The sequence below is a fragment of the Mustela putorius genome, unplaced genomic scaffold, assembly GCF_011764305.1.
Source record: "Mustela putorius furo isolate JIRA1106 unplaced genomic scaffold, ASM1176430v1.1 tig00003987_pilon_pilon_pilon, whole genome shotgun sequence".
Taxonomy (NCBI): domain Eukaryota; kingdom Metazoa; phylum Chordata; class Mammalia; order Carnivora; family Mustelidae; genus Mustela; species Mustela putorius.
This window is the reverse complement of record NW_025422126.1, coordinates 4598845-4612198: the sequence shown is the minus strand read 5'-3', so window position 1 is coordinate 4612198 and position 13354 is coordinate 4598845. Positions and strand designations below refer to the sequence as shown.

The window sequence follows — 13354 nt, the reverse complement described above, 5'->3', positions numbered from 1 at the left end:
GCAGATGCAGGGAACCTGACGCCAGGTGCAATTTTAGGACCTGGGGACTGTGACCTGAGCCGAAGGCAGATGCTCAACCAGCTGAAATACCCAGGGCCCCCTAGAACTGTAGCTTTATAGTAAATCTTGAAATCTGATAATGTAAGTTCCTTAGTTTTATTCTTTAAGATGGGCAATTCTTAGTTATTTCCTTTTTAATTTTTAATATTTATTTATTAGAGATACAGAGCACAAGTAGGGGGAGAGGGAGAAGCAGGCTCCCGCAGGGAGTCTAGTGCAGAGCTCAGTCCCAGGTCGCTGGGATCAGGGTTCATGACCTGAGCCAAAGGCAGAGGCTTAACCCACTGATCCACCCAGGCACCCCTAAGTTATTTACTTTTATAGGTAAGTTTTTGAATCTGTCAGTTTATCCCAAACAAACTAATCAAAACCCTGCCTTTTTTTAAATAGTGCAGTTGCATTGAATTTAGCAATATTGAAACAACGAGTCTTCTAATCCTTGGACATGGTATGTTTCTCTATTTATTTAGGTCTTCTATAATTTCTCTCAGCAATGTTTTGCAATTTTCAGTGTAGAATTCTTACACATATTTGTTTTAGGTACCTAGCTCTCTCTCTTTCTCTCTCTTTTTTAAGATTTTATTTATTTGAGAGAGAGAGCACTAGGGGTGGTGGGGGGAAGGGGCAGAGGAGAGGGCCAAGCAGATGAGCAGGGAGCCTGAGTAGGTCTCGATCCCAGGACCCCTGGATCATGACCTTAAGCAGATGCTTAACTGAGCCACCCATGTGCCCCTGGTATCTTGTTTTTGATACTCTCATACACAGTATTTTTAAAGTTTCATTTTTCAGTTGCTACTAGTGTGTACGAAAATACAGTTGATTTTTGTATGTGACTTTGTATTCTGGGCATTGCTAAATTTACTTATTTAGAAATTTTGCAGATTCTTTTGCATCTTTGGTCATGAGTGGTATTGGCCTATAATCTTCCTTTTTTATAATCTTGCCATTTATTTTTATTTTTTATTAAAGGGTTTTTTTTTTTTTTTTTAATGTGAGAGAGAGCATTGGTGGGGAGGGATAGAGGGAGAGAGGGGATCTCTCTATCACACTTGATAAAATACTGACGCTCATACCCTTTGAGTTTCGGAAGCAGACACTAATGACATAGGAATATTTTTAAAGATTTGACTCAAAGTCATTTTAGTGAGAGAACACGTGCTCACGTAACACACACACACACACACACACGTTCCCTCTAGCTGGGGGAGGGGCAGAGGGAGAGAATCTCAAGCAAACACCTGTGCCGAGTGTGGAGCCTGATGCAGGGCTAGATACCACGACCGGATCATGACCTGAGCCAGAACCAAGAGTTGAACACTTAACTGACTAGAGTCACCCAGGGGAGTCATTTATAGTAATACTATATTTTATTTTATTTTACTTTATTATTTATTTTTAAAGATTTTATTTATTTATTTGACGGATAGAGGTCACAAATAGGCAGAGGCAGGCAGAGAGAAAGGGGGGGAAGCAGGCTCCCTGCTGAACAGATAGCTGAATGCAGGACTCGATCCCAGGACCCCGAGATCACGACCTGAGCCAAAGCCAGAAGCTTAACCCCCTGAGTCACCCAGGTGCCCCATAGTAATATTTTAAAGCCAATCCCAGAAATCTTAACATCCTATCAATAACTGTTACAGCGACTAGCCTATAAGAAGACAATGGAGAGAAAATAATCAGAATGCATAGTCCATAGCAGTTGTTTCATAAAACTTTTATTTCAGTTATGTAATTGTGTCTGGGTTAGGATTTTAAATGTATTTCTTTGGTATTACAGTCAGAACACCTAGGAGCCCACTCTCCCAGAAGGTTGTCTTTTAGAAGTTTTCTGGCCACATGAAACCCTTGCTCTTGTTTGTTTGTTTGTTTGTTTGTTTTGAGGCTGTTTTGTGACTCATTATTTTTCCTTACAGTTTTACTGAGGAAGCCTATTGTCTGTAGACAATAAACTGCGTCTATTTAAATTATACAGTTTGGGGGCGCCTGGGTGGCTCAGTGGGTTAAAGCCTCTCTGCCTTCAGCTCAGATCATGATCCCAGGGTCCTGGGATCGAGCCCCACATCGGGCTCTCTGGTCAGCAAGGAGCCTGCTTCCCCTCCTCTCCTGCCCTCCTCTTTGCCTACTTGTGATCTCTGTCTGTCAAATAAATAAATAAAATCTTTAAAAAAACATTATACAATTCAGTGAGTATTGACAGTGCAACCATCACAACAAAATAAAGAACATATCCATCATCCCTAAAAGATTCCTTACTTTGTCTGCTAACCCTAGGAAACCACAGATCTGCTGTTTTGTTGGCTTGTTTTAAAGGTATATGAATAATGAATAAAACATTTTTAAATAGGCTTTATTTTTTAGAATAGTTTGGTTTACAAAAAAACTGAAAAGGTAGTATAGTTCCTGTAAACAAACCTGTACCCAATTGTTCCTATTACTGACATTTTGTTCATATTGTACATTTTTCATAGTTAACAAACCAATATTGTATGTTATTAAGTAAAATCCATAATTTATTTAGATTTCCTTAGTTTTTCCCAGTGTCCTTTGTTCCAGGATTCTGTCAGATACCCTATTTTCTTAGTTTTATGTCTTCTTAGGCTCCTCTCGGCTGTGACAGTTTCTCAGATTTTTTTTTAGAATATTTAATTTATTTATTTGACAGAGAGAGGGAGATCACAAGTAGGCAGAGCAGCAGGTGGGGGGGGTGGTGAGGGGGCAGTGGGAAGCAGGCTCCCGGCTGAGCAGAGAGCCCAATGCAGGGCCTGATCCCAGGACCGTGAGACCATGACCTGAGCTGAAGGCAGAGGCTCAACGCACTGAGCCACCCAGGTGCCCTGTTTCTCAGATTTTTAATGGCTTTGACAGTTGGAGTAGTACTGGTCAAGTATTTTCTAGGATGCTTCCGCAGTGGAATTTGTCTGTTCTTTTTCTATACGTTTAGACTGGGGTTATGGGTTTTTGAAACTGATCTGTTCTATGTAAAGAAAAATATCCTAAAAGTAGAGTAACCTTACTTCTTAAGGCTGCAGTGACTCTTTGAGTGGTTTTGAGAGTAAAAAAATAATCCTGAAACACTGTGCAGTATTTGGCATAATACAAATAATATAATGAAAAAAGAGCCCTGGACACACCTGGCTAGCTTAGTCAGTTGAGCATCTGACTCGTAGTTACAGCTAAGGTCATGCTCTCAGGGTCTTGAGATTGAATCCCGCATTGGGCATTGTACTCAGCAGGAAGCCTGCTAAAGGTTCTATCTCTTTCCCCTCTCCCTGCTTGTGTGCTCATGTGCTCGCTTGCGCTCTCTCTCTCCCTCTCAAATAAATAAAGAAAAAAGAGCCCTGGACTAAGCATAAATGCCTTTTTAAAGTATATCTTGAAAGCACTTTTTGTTTTTTGCTTGCTTCATAGAGACCCTTCATTAAAGTTTTTTGAATCCCTTAAAAAAAAAAAAAGACATTTACCCATACCTTCTTAAGTTATTCTTAAATATTTCTTTTTTTTTTTTAATTTAATTTATTTATTTAAGAGAAAGAGCAAGTAGCAGAGAGAGAAGGAGAAGCAGACTCCCTGCTGAGGCAAGGCACTTGACAGGCTCCATCCCAGGCCCCGGGGATCATGAACTGAGCTGAAGGCAGGCGCTTAACTGACTGAACCATGCAGGCAACATCTTAAATATTTCTCTAAAATAGGGGTTCCTGGGTGGTTCAGTTGGTTAAGTGTCTGCCTTTGGCTCAGGTCCTGATGCCAGGGTCCTGGGATCAAGTCCCACGTCGAACTCCCGTTGAACGCCCTGCTTGGTGGAGAGCCTGCTTCTGCTCCCTCTTCAGCTCCCCCTGCTTGTGTACTCTCTGTCTGTGTCAAGTAAATACATAAAAATATTATTAAAAGAGCTTTAAAAATATATTTCTACAAAATAAACTTATTTAGGCCTTAGATCTTACGGCAGTTGTAGAGACATATTACCCAGAATTAGGATTGATTGCAGGTTCTGTTTTTACCAATGAAGAGTTTTTATAAGGGTTGGCAGTAAGGAAATAGAGCTACCTTGAGATTTCTCTGAAATCTTCCTTGCTGCCATATCACTTAGAAAATTTCACTTTTTGGGGCACCTGGGTAGCTCAATGGGTTAAGCCTCTGCCTTCGGCTCAGGTCATGGTCTCAGGGTCTTGGGATCGAGCCCCGCATCGGGCTCTCTGCTGAGTCCTGCTTCTCCCACACCTCTGCCTGCCTCTATGCCTGCTTGTGATCTCCCTCTCTCTATCAAATAAATAAATAAAATCTTAAAAAAATTTTTTTTTCACTTTTTCAGGTTAATTGTGTTGCATGAATTCCATCCCAGTGCTATTTTTCTCTGTTGCTAGCAAAATTAAAGCTTTTCTTTAAACAAGAATTGGCAGAAAAGAATTAGATCTCTACTTAATTTTTGGAAAGGTTAGGGATTAAGAGGAGAGCATTTGTTACCTAAAGCATTTGTGATACTTTAATAGTGTCATTATAGTGTAGATGTTTGGAAACAAAATGTTAATTTCATATTGGAAAGCTGTTTAAGATTTTTAAAAAATTTGTAGTTAATTTTCTTAGAATGTCCTTGAGGTGGTGCTAATGTGAGAAAATTAAAATGGTCAGTTTTCAGGCCCTTTTGTTGGGGGATAAGATAGGCGAAAAAGTATTTGTCTCACAGGGATAGAGATGTTTATTAACAGCCTTGAAATTTTTTTTTGTTTGTTTGTTTATTTCTGGATCCTGTTCTGTTTCACTGATTGTCTCTAAGCAAATACCATACTATTTGGATTACTACAGTTTCATGGTAAATTTTGAGATTGACTATGGTAGAATCTTAAAAATTATTCACTGTTTTCAGGATTGTTTTAACTATTCTAGATCCTTTGCATTTTCATATGAACTCAGAACCATCTTGTCATTTGCTGTTTTTCAGAGGCTGTTGGGTTATGATTGAGATTATGTTAAAATTGTAAATCGGAGAGAATTGATATCTCAGTATTGATTACTTTTAAACTAGTGTATGCTATTATATTTATTTAGATTTTCTTGATATCCCCTTAACAGAGTGTTTTGTTTTCAAGGTAGAGTTTTTACACATCTTGTTCGTTAAATTTATTCCCAGTTGTTTTATATTTTCTGTTGTTACCACAAGTGTAGTTTGAAATGTCTGGTTTTCTGTTTGCTTCTGGTATTAGAAATGCAATTGATTTTTGTATATCAAACTTCTGTACTGAGACCTTGCCAAATTTACTAGTTGTAGTCGTTTTTTTTTTTAAGTAATCTCCACCCCCAGTGTTGAGCCTGGTGCAGGGCTTGAACTCAACAACCCTGAGGTTAAGACCTGAGCTGAGGTCAAGAGTCTTGACACTTAACCAGCTGAGCTACCCAGATGCCCCTAGTTTTAGTAGATTTTTAAAAAAATATTTTATTTATTTATTCGACAGAGAGATCACAAGTAGGCAGAGAGGCAGGCAGAGAGAGAGGAAGAGAAGCAGGCCCCCTGCCGAGCAGAGAGCCTGATGCGGGGCTTGATCCCAGGACCCTGGGATCATGACCTGAGCTGAAGGCAGAGGCTTTAACCCACTGAGCCACCCAGGTGCCCCTAGTTTTAGTAGATTTTTTAAATTAGTGTCTTAGGATTTTTTTTTTTTTAAGATTTTATTTATTCATTTGACAGACAGAGATCACAAGTAGGCAGAGGCAGGCAGAGAGGGGGGGGGAAGCAGGCTCACTGCTGAGCAGAGAGCCCGATGCGGGGCTCGAACCCAGGACCCTAAGATCATGACCTGAGCCGAAGGCAGAGGCTTAACCCACTGAGCCACCCAGGCACCCCATGTGTCTTAGGATTCTTTTGCATGACTAGTCATGTCATCAGTGAAAGAAACAATATCATTTTGTGTGCCTTTTATTTCTTTTTCTTAGCATTATTGCACTGGCTAAGACCACCAGTACTCACACTGAATAGAAGTGGTGGATTGAACATCCTTGCTTTCTTCCCCCATTCCTTGGAGGAAACCACTTAGAGTTTAGCACTATGTATGATGTTAATTAACTATACATTTCTTTGTAAGTGCTCTTTATCTGATTGTTGCCATCTCCTTTCCTGGTTTGCTAGTTTGCTTTGAGTTTTCATCATGAATCTGGTGAGTTTTGTCACATACTTCATCTGAGTATATTGAGATGAACTTTAGAATTTTCTTTTTTATTCTGTTAACATTTGGATTACATTAATTGATTTTCTATGATTTATTAACCTTTTATTCCTGGGATAATCCCTACTTATGAGGTATCTTTGTATATATATATGGATTTGGGAGCACCTGGGTGATGCAGTTGGTTAAGCCTCGACTCTTGATTATGGCTCAGGTTGTGATCTCAGGGTGGCGAGATCAAGCTCTGCTGTGGGCTGTGCTATGCACAGTTTTCTTAAGACTGTCTCTCCCCCCCCACCCCTACCCCCCACTCATGCACACAGTCTCTCTCTAAAATAAATACTCTTTTATATGTGCATTTGATTTGCTAATACTTCGTTAAGGAATTTTGAGTCTTGTGTTGATGAGAGATACTGATCCATAACTTTGATTATTTTTGTAATGTTGTTAGGGTTATGCTCATCCCATGTCATGATTGAAAAGTGTTCTTGTTCTCTTCTTTCAAAAAAAGAGTTTATGTAAGCTCGGTCCTATTCCCTTAAATGATTTTTTTAAATTATTTTATTTATTTATTTGACAGATAGAGATCACAAGTAGGCTGAGAGGTAGGCAGAGAGGGAGAGAGGGGCAAGCAGCCTCCCTGCTGAGCAGAGAGCCTGATTCGGGGCTGGATCCCAGTACCCTGGGATCATGACCCGAGCCGGAGGCAGAGGCTTTAACCCAGTGAGCCACCCAGGCATTCCCCCTTAAATAATTAATTAGAGTTTTCTTTGTTGGGAGATTTTTATGCCCTTCCGTTTTAAACTTTTTTGTTTCTTTGTATTTAAAGTGTGTCTCTCTCAGAAAGCAAATATTTGTGTCTTCTTATCGTATCTTCTTATTTTCTTATTCTGAAAATCTTGCCTTTTAATTGGAATTTTTATTTTTTTTCTTTTTAAGGATTTTTTTTTAATACAGAAAGGGTAGCACAAGCAGACAGAAGAACCAGGAGAGGGAGGAGGAGAAGCATGTTCCCTGCTAAGCAAGGAGCCAGATGTGGGGCTCAGTCTCAGGACTGTGGGATCACCATCTAAGCTGAAGGCAGTCGCTTAACCTAGCCACCCAGGCATCCCTTAATTGGAGTTTTTAAATCTACTATTCATATATTATATAAATTGATAGGGCTGGATTTGGGTTTGTCTCATTTGATTTTTGTTTTTTGTTTTTTTTTTAATATTTTTATTTATTTATTTGACAGTGAGAGATCACAAGTAGGCAGAGAGAGAGGGGGAAGCAGGCTCCCTGCTGAGCAGAGAGCCCGATGTGGGGCTTGATCCCAGGACCCTGAGATCATGACCTGAGCCGAAGGCAGAGGCTTTAACCCGCTGAGCCACCCAAGCGCGCATGTCTCATTTGATTTTTATAATTATTTTACTGTTCCATTTTGATTCCTCTGTTAACTTGTTGTCTGTTCCATTTTGCGTATATTTTTAGTGATTTTGCCGGGGCTTGTGATAGGTATCATCAACCTCTCACAGACTGTACTGTACTATTCACATGAACTGTAGATACCTTACAACAGTGTAACTGTATTTATGTCCCTGTCTTTTGTGTTACAGTTGTCATATATTACATTCTCTATGTTGTAAATTATAATATGTTATCATTTTTACTTTAAACATGTTTGTAAATTTTTAATTTTGTTTCTTAAGAGATTTTGTTTATTTGAGAGAGAGAGAGCGAGATGAGCCAGGATAGGGGCAGAGAGAAGAGGGAGAGGCAGACTCCCTTCTGAGTAGGGAGCCTGACTCAGGGCTTGATCCCAAGACCCTGAGATCATGACCTGAACTGAAACCAAGAGTTAGACACTTAAATGACTATGCCACCCAGGTGCCCCTGGAGCTTATTATAATCTTTTAGGAAGAACAACAAATAGCAAATCATTATAAGTTTGCATACTATTTTACATTAGGTTTGAGGTTAATAAGAGCAGTATATTTACCAGGACTCGATATTGAATCATATGTAAAAATGCTGAGGGGTAGCTGGCTAGCTCAGTCAGTAGAGCATGCAACTCGATCTGGCGGTTGTGAGTTCAAGCCCCACATTGGGTGTAGAGATTACGATCTTTTGAAGTAAAATGCTTAATAATTTTTAATCTTTTGAATAAAAACTTTAAGCAAGCTATTTTATATTTATTTATTATGTATTTTATATAGCCTTTTATCCACCACTATTTCCCCCTCTGTGAAATGCAGATTGCCTTTTATCTCCTCAGATTTTTATATTTACTTTTTACAGATCCAGTCATTGTTGAAAATAGTAGTATGGGAGGGGTGCCTGGGTGGCTCAGTGGGTTATATATAATTAATATAATAATATATAATATGATATAATTATGTATATCATACCACCCATATATAATTAGTGTTGGTATATGTTTTCTGAAAATTTTTTATATATAAAAATATGTACTTAAAAGTAAAACTCTAGAACCATTCACAGGAAAGCCAGGAAAAATATACATACTACTATTTTCTTTTCTTTCTTTCTTAATTTTTTTTTTTTTAAAGATTTTATTTATCCATTTGACAGAGATCACACGTAGGCAGAGAGGCAGGCAGAGAGAGGGGGAAGTAGACTCCCCACCAAGCAGAGAGCCCGGTGTGGGGCTCGATACCAGGACCCTGAGATCATGACCCGATCTGAAGGCAGAGTCCCAACCCACTGAGCTACCCAGGTGCCCCATTTTACTCTTTTTTTTTTTTAAAGATTTTATTTATTTGACAGAGATTACAAGTAGGCAGGGGAGCGGGGCGGTGGGGGGAAGCAGGCTCCCTGCCAAGTAGAGATGATGCGGGGCTCGATCTCAGGACCCTGGGATCATGACCCGAGCCGAAGGCAGAGGCTTTAACCTACTGAGCCACCCAGGCCCCGCCGCTTTTACTCTTTTATGTGAAAAAGATAGAGAGCATTTCTTTAAAAAATGAAAACTATGTGTACTATTTACTAATAAATTCATAGTTCAAATGTTGCTATGTAAAGAGGCTTTTTCTGAAGTCCAATCCTAGTTCTTTTCGTGAGGGCCCAAGTAGTATCTGCTTGGCCTTTTGTGAATTAGAGATGTCAACATAATTGATTATTTCCCTCCATCTTTTCATTTTCCTCAGCTCTTTCACTATATAAAACTCTCTTTACCTGTGCTCTTAATTTGAGTGATTGTTATCTCTTATTAAAGAAAAGCGTTTCAAGAAGCTAGGGGCTATATGTTTCTAAATTATTATTAGTAGAACCATTGCAGATATTTCCCAGTGACTTTAATTGTTCTCTGTAGAAGACTCACTTGAGAACCCAGTGTAATATGTTAACTGTGTTAACTGAGTGAATCTTTTCTCCTTTTCATTTCAGTTGGAAAGACATCCTTGATCACCAGATTCATGTATGACAGTTTTGACAACACCTATCAGGTAGGTATTTTATTTTTGCTAATTCAGTAGTTGTTTCTGTTTTGTGTTAGAAGTATTATTTAAGGTCTTTTTAAAAATCTGCTTATTTACATAAGAGCACTTTCTGTCATCTGTAAAATGCTGTATAAATACCAAGTATAGCTGATTTTGCTCATAGTCCTCAATCTTTGCACTTGATTTCTTTATTTCCTCTCCCAAAGTCCATTGAAAGATAATCACTGATTACCATCTGGGATTGAAGTAGGAGTGATTGTAGATATTCTCTTATGTGGTTCAAGCCTAGGATTTTGTGACCTTTTGATCTGTACTTAAAGTCAAGGATAAATGAATGATGTAATTAGAAATCATTAACAGAAGGAGATTTGGGATTTTCACAAAAATGTGGAAATTAAACAGTACATTCCCAAATAATCAGTGAGTCAAGGAAAAAAAAACCTCAAGAAATTTAGGAAATACTTTGAGGCAAATGGAATGAAAAACAAAACAAAACAAAACAAAAAAACCACAACATACCAAAATTTATAGGATACAGCTAAAGCAGTGCTATAGGGAAAAGAAGAAATACATTAAATCAATAATTTAACCTTCTACCTTAAGAAACTAGAAAATTAAACTAAACCTAAAACAAGCAAAAGACACATGACAAAGAATTTTATATCCAACACACAGGACTCTTAAAATCACATAATAGTAAAGAAGTACTAATTTTGACAAGTTTTGATAGATGTGTACACCTGCAGAACTATCACCACCATCAAGATTAGGGACCTTCTTATCATCCCCAAAATAATTTGTCTTAATTAAGCCTTTTACTAAAAACCATAAAGATCATAGAACAGAAATGACTGATATATATAAATCTGACATTTTGGGAAAGTTACTTCTTAAAAAGCTAATTAGTATATACTGTATATATTTTATTATCATTCTTTTTTTTTTTTTTAAGATTTTTATTTATTTTTTTTTAGTTGAGAGAGAGACAGTGAAAGAGAGCATGAGAAGCGAGAAGGTCAGAGGGAGAAGCAGACTCCCCATGGAGCTGGGAGCCCGATGCGGGACTCGATCCCGGGACTCCGGGACCGTGACCTGAGCCGAAGGCACTTGCCCAACCAACCGAGCCACCCAGGCGCCCCTATTATCATTCTTTAGAATATTTCAGAAATGGTTTAACCACCTGATGACATGAAAAGAGCAGATTTAGAAATGAAAAAGAGTTCAGTCAGTAAGAATGCTTCAGTTTCTTCTGGACTCCATTAGGTCAAATATCCCAGATTTTCTAGGTCTCGGCAACTCTACGGCCTATAGGCTTCACCGAGAGGACCTTCTCTTGTGTATGGTGTCTTGATTCTGAGCAGTGCTCTGTCACTTCTCATCAGAAGAGCTACAAATGCCAGTTTCAGAGATTTAACAGAAGGATTGATGTGTTTGAGCCACATGTGGAAAATTCCTGAAAAGTATAAGCTCAGATCTTTGGGAGTAGAACTGCTACCATGAGCTAAAAAATCTGAACTAGGGTCAGAGTCTTAGGCTAAAAGACTTTTTAGCTGGAGTCTTTTTAGAGTTCTCTGGGTGTTTCTAAAGGATTTTGTTATACCCATGTTCCGAGTGAAATTAAGATTTTTCGGGCGTACCTGAAAGTACATACCTGTTCCTTCTTGCTGCTGTTCAGTCAGACATATAAAGGCTAGTAATGTTGACATAAGGGTAGTGATACTGATAGAATTTGACAGATAAGGAAAGATTGTGATTGTGGGAAAATTGTTGCTAATAAAGCTAAAGTATCATTATACTTTGGCATTCATTGGATTTGCTAATTAACAATGTGAGTTAAGTTTTTATAACAATTAGATACAGTCCTAGATGTTCTTTTAGTTTAGCTCTAACAAGAAAATTTAGATGGTATAGTACCCTAGATCCTTATTTAGGTAAATCAGCTTGATAGTATGGTTAAGTATTATCTTTGAATATGAAGAATTGACTTTTATGTGGTTAGCTGCCAACTTAGTTTTCAGGTGAAGAGTTCTTCAGTGAATCCTTTGAAGATTCTCTATTCCCACCCCCACCACACCTTGCTAGAAATTTATTATTGGGCTTTTATATGAGCCATATGTAATATATATATCAAACTTAGTTTGTGTGAAGTTTTAATTCACAAAAATGATAAATATTATGTTGTTAATAATTCATGTTCTAGGTATGATTCCTTTCCCTGAATTAATTTCATTTTAAAAAGGAGGAAACTGGTTGGCCAGAAGAGTCTTTAACTGTCCAAAATTTAGACAGTATTTTAGAGTGAAACAAAAAACTATTCTAACTAGAGAGTCTAGAATTGAGTCTCTTACAGTTGCTCTTGTTTTTCACTATTTACCTTCTTTTTCACCAGTTATAAACCCACAGATTTTCCTAACAGTTTAGAGTATATGAGCTTGAAGCATATTATGTTGCTATTTTTATAATTCAAAAATGACAGGGTATTGTTAGTTTTACATGGTTCAGCTTAATATAAATAAGCTGAAGAAAGATTCCCACAGTTAGAGTAGATTCATTCTTTTTCCTGTTTTTTGTTTTAAACTCATTCTTCTATATGAGAAAAAGCATATTGCTCAGACTAACCTTTGAGATTATTTGGAATTTAGGAGATTTCTTATTCCAAAAGCTATTACAGATCAACAAACATAAATTCACCTTCATGGTAGACATTAAAGCTATCTGTGATATCTGTCATAGAAACCTCAATATTGAACGCCCAACCTACATTAACCTAAATAGGTTTATATGTCAAGTTGTGTCCTTCATCACTGCTTTCCTCAGATTTGATGGAGCCCTGAATATTGAACTGACAGAATTCCAGATTAATGTGGTACCCTATCCCTGCATCGCTTCTCTCTGGCCACATAATGATCCTGTCATCTCTGCTGAGAAATCCTACCATGAACAGCTTTCTGTAGCAGAGATCACCACTGTATGCTTTGAACCAGCCAATCAGATGGTTAAATGTGATCCTTGCCATGATAAATACATGGATTGTTACATGTTACACAGTGGCGACATGGTTCCCAAAGATATCAGTGCTGCCATTGCCACCATCAAGACCCAGGTGTGTACCGTCCAGTTTATGGACTGATGCCTCACTGGTTTCAGAGTGGGCATTAATTACCAGCCTCCCACTGTGGTACTTGGTGGAGACCTGCCCTAAGTACAGTGAGCTGTGTGCATGGTAAGCAACATCAGAGACATTTCTGAGTCTTGGGCTTGCCTGGACCCCAAGTTTGACCCGACATGTGCCAAGCATGCCTTTGTTCACGGGTATGTGGGTACGGGCATGGAGGAAGGCCAGTTTTCTGAGGCCTGTGAGGATGTGGCTGCCCTTCAAAAGGATTATGAGGAGGTTGGTGTGGATTTAGTTGATGGAGAGCTTGAAGAAAGAGAGGAGTACGAAAGTTAAAAATGTCACAAAGGTGGTACTTTTACAGGGAAGCCTTTTCTGTTTATATATATATATGTGTGTGTGTGTGTGTGTGTATATATATATATATTTTTTTTTAAGATTTTGTTTATTTATTTGACACAGAGAGAGAGAGATCACAAGTAGGCAGAGAAGCAGGCGGAGGGGAGGGCCGGGGGCAGGGAAGTAGTTTCCCCGCTGAGCAGAGAGCCCGATGCGGGACTTGAGCCCAGGACCCTCGAATCATG

At 38.6% G+C, this 13354-nt stretch overlaps 1 protein-coding gene and 1 pseudogene across 3 annotated transcripts in view; both read left to right on the top strand.

The window, feature by feature from the left end:
• The window catches only part of RAB6A (RAB6A, member RAS oncogene family), a 116920-nt gene that overhangs the window by 69960 nt on the left and 33606 nt on the right, over nucleotides 1-13354 (top strand). For all 3 annotated transcript variants that reach the window (XM_013064338.2, XM_013064337.2, XM_004768084.3), the window contains exon 2: nucleotides 9603-9661. In XM_013064338.2, the coding sequence (XP_012919792.1) occupies nucleotides 9632-9661 (30 nt within the window). In that variant the 5' untranslated portion in view covers nucleotides 9603-9631. The remainder of the gene's footprint in view (nucleotides 1-9602; nucleotides 9662-13354) is intronic.
• Nucleotides 10736-13177, top strand: LOC106007362 (annotated as a pseudogene).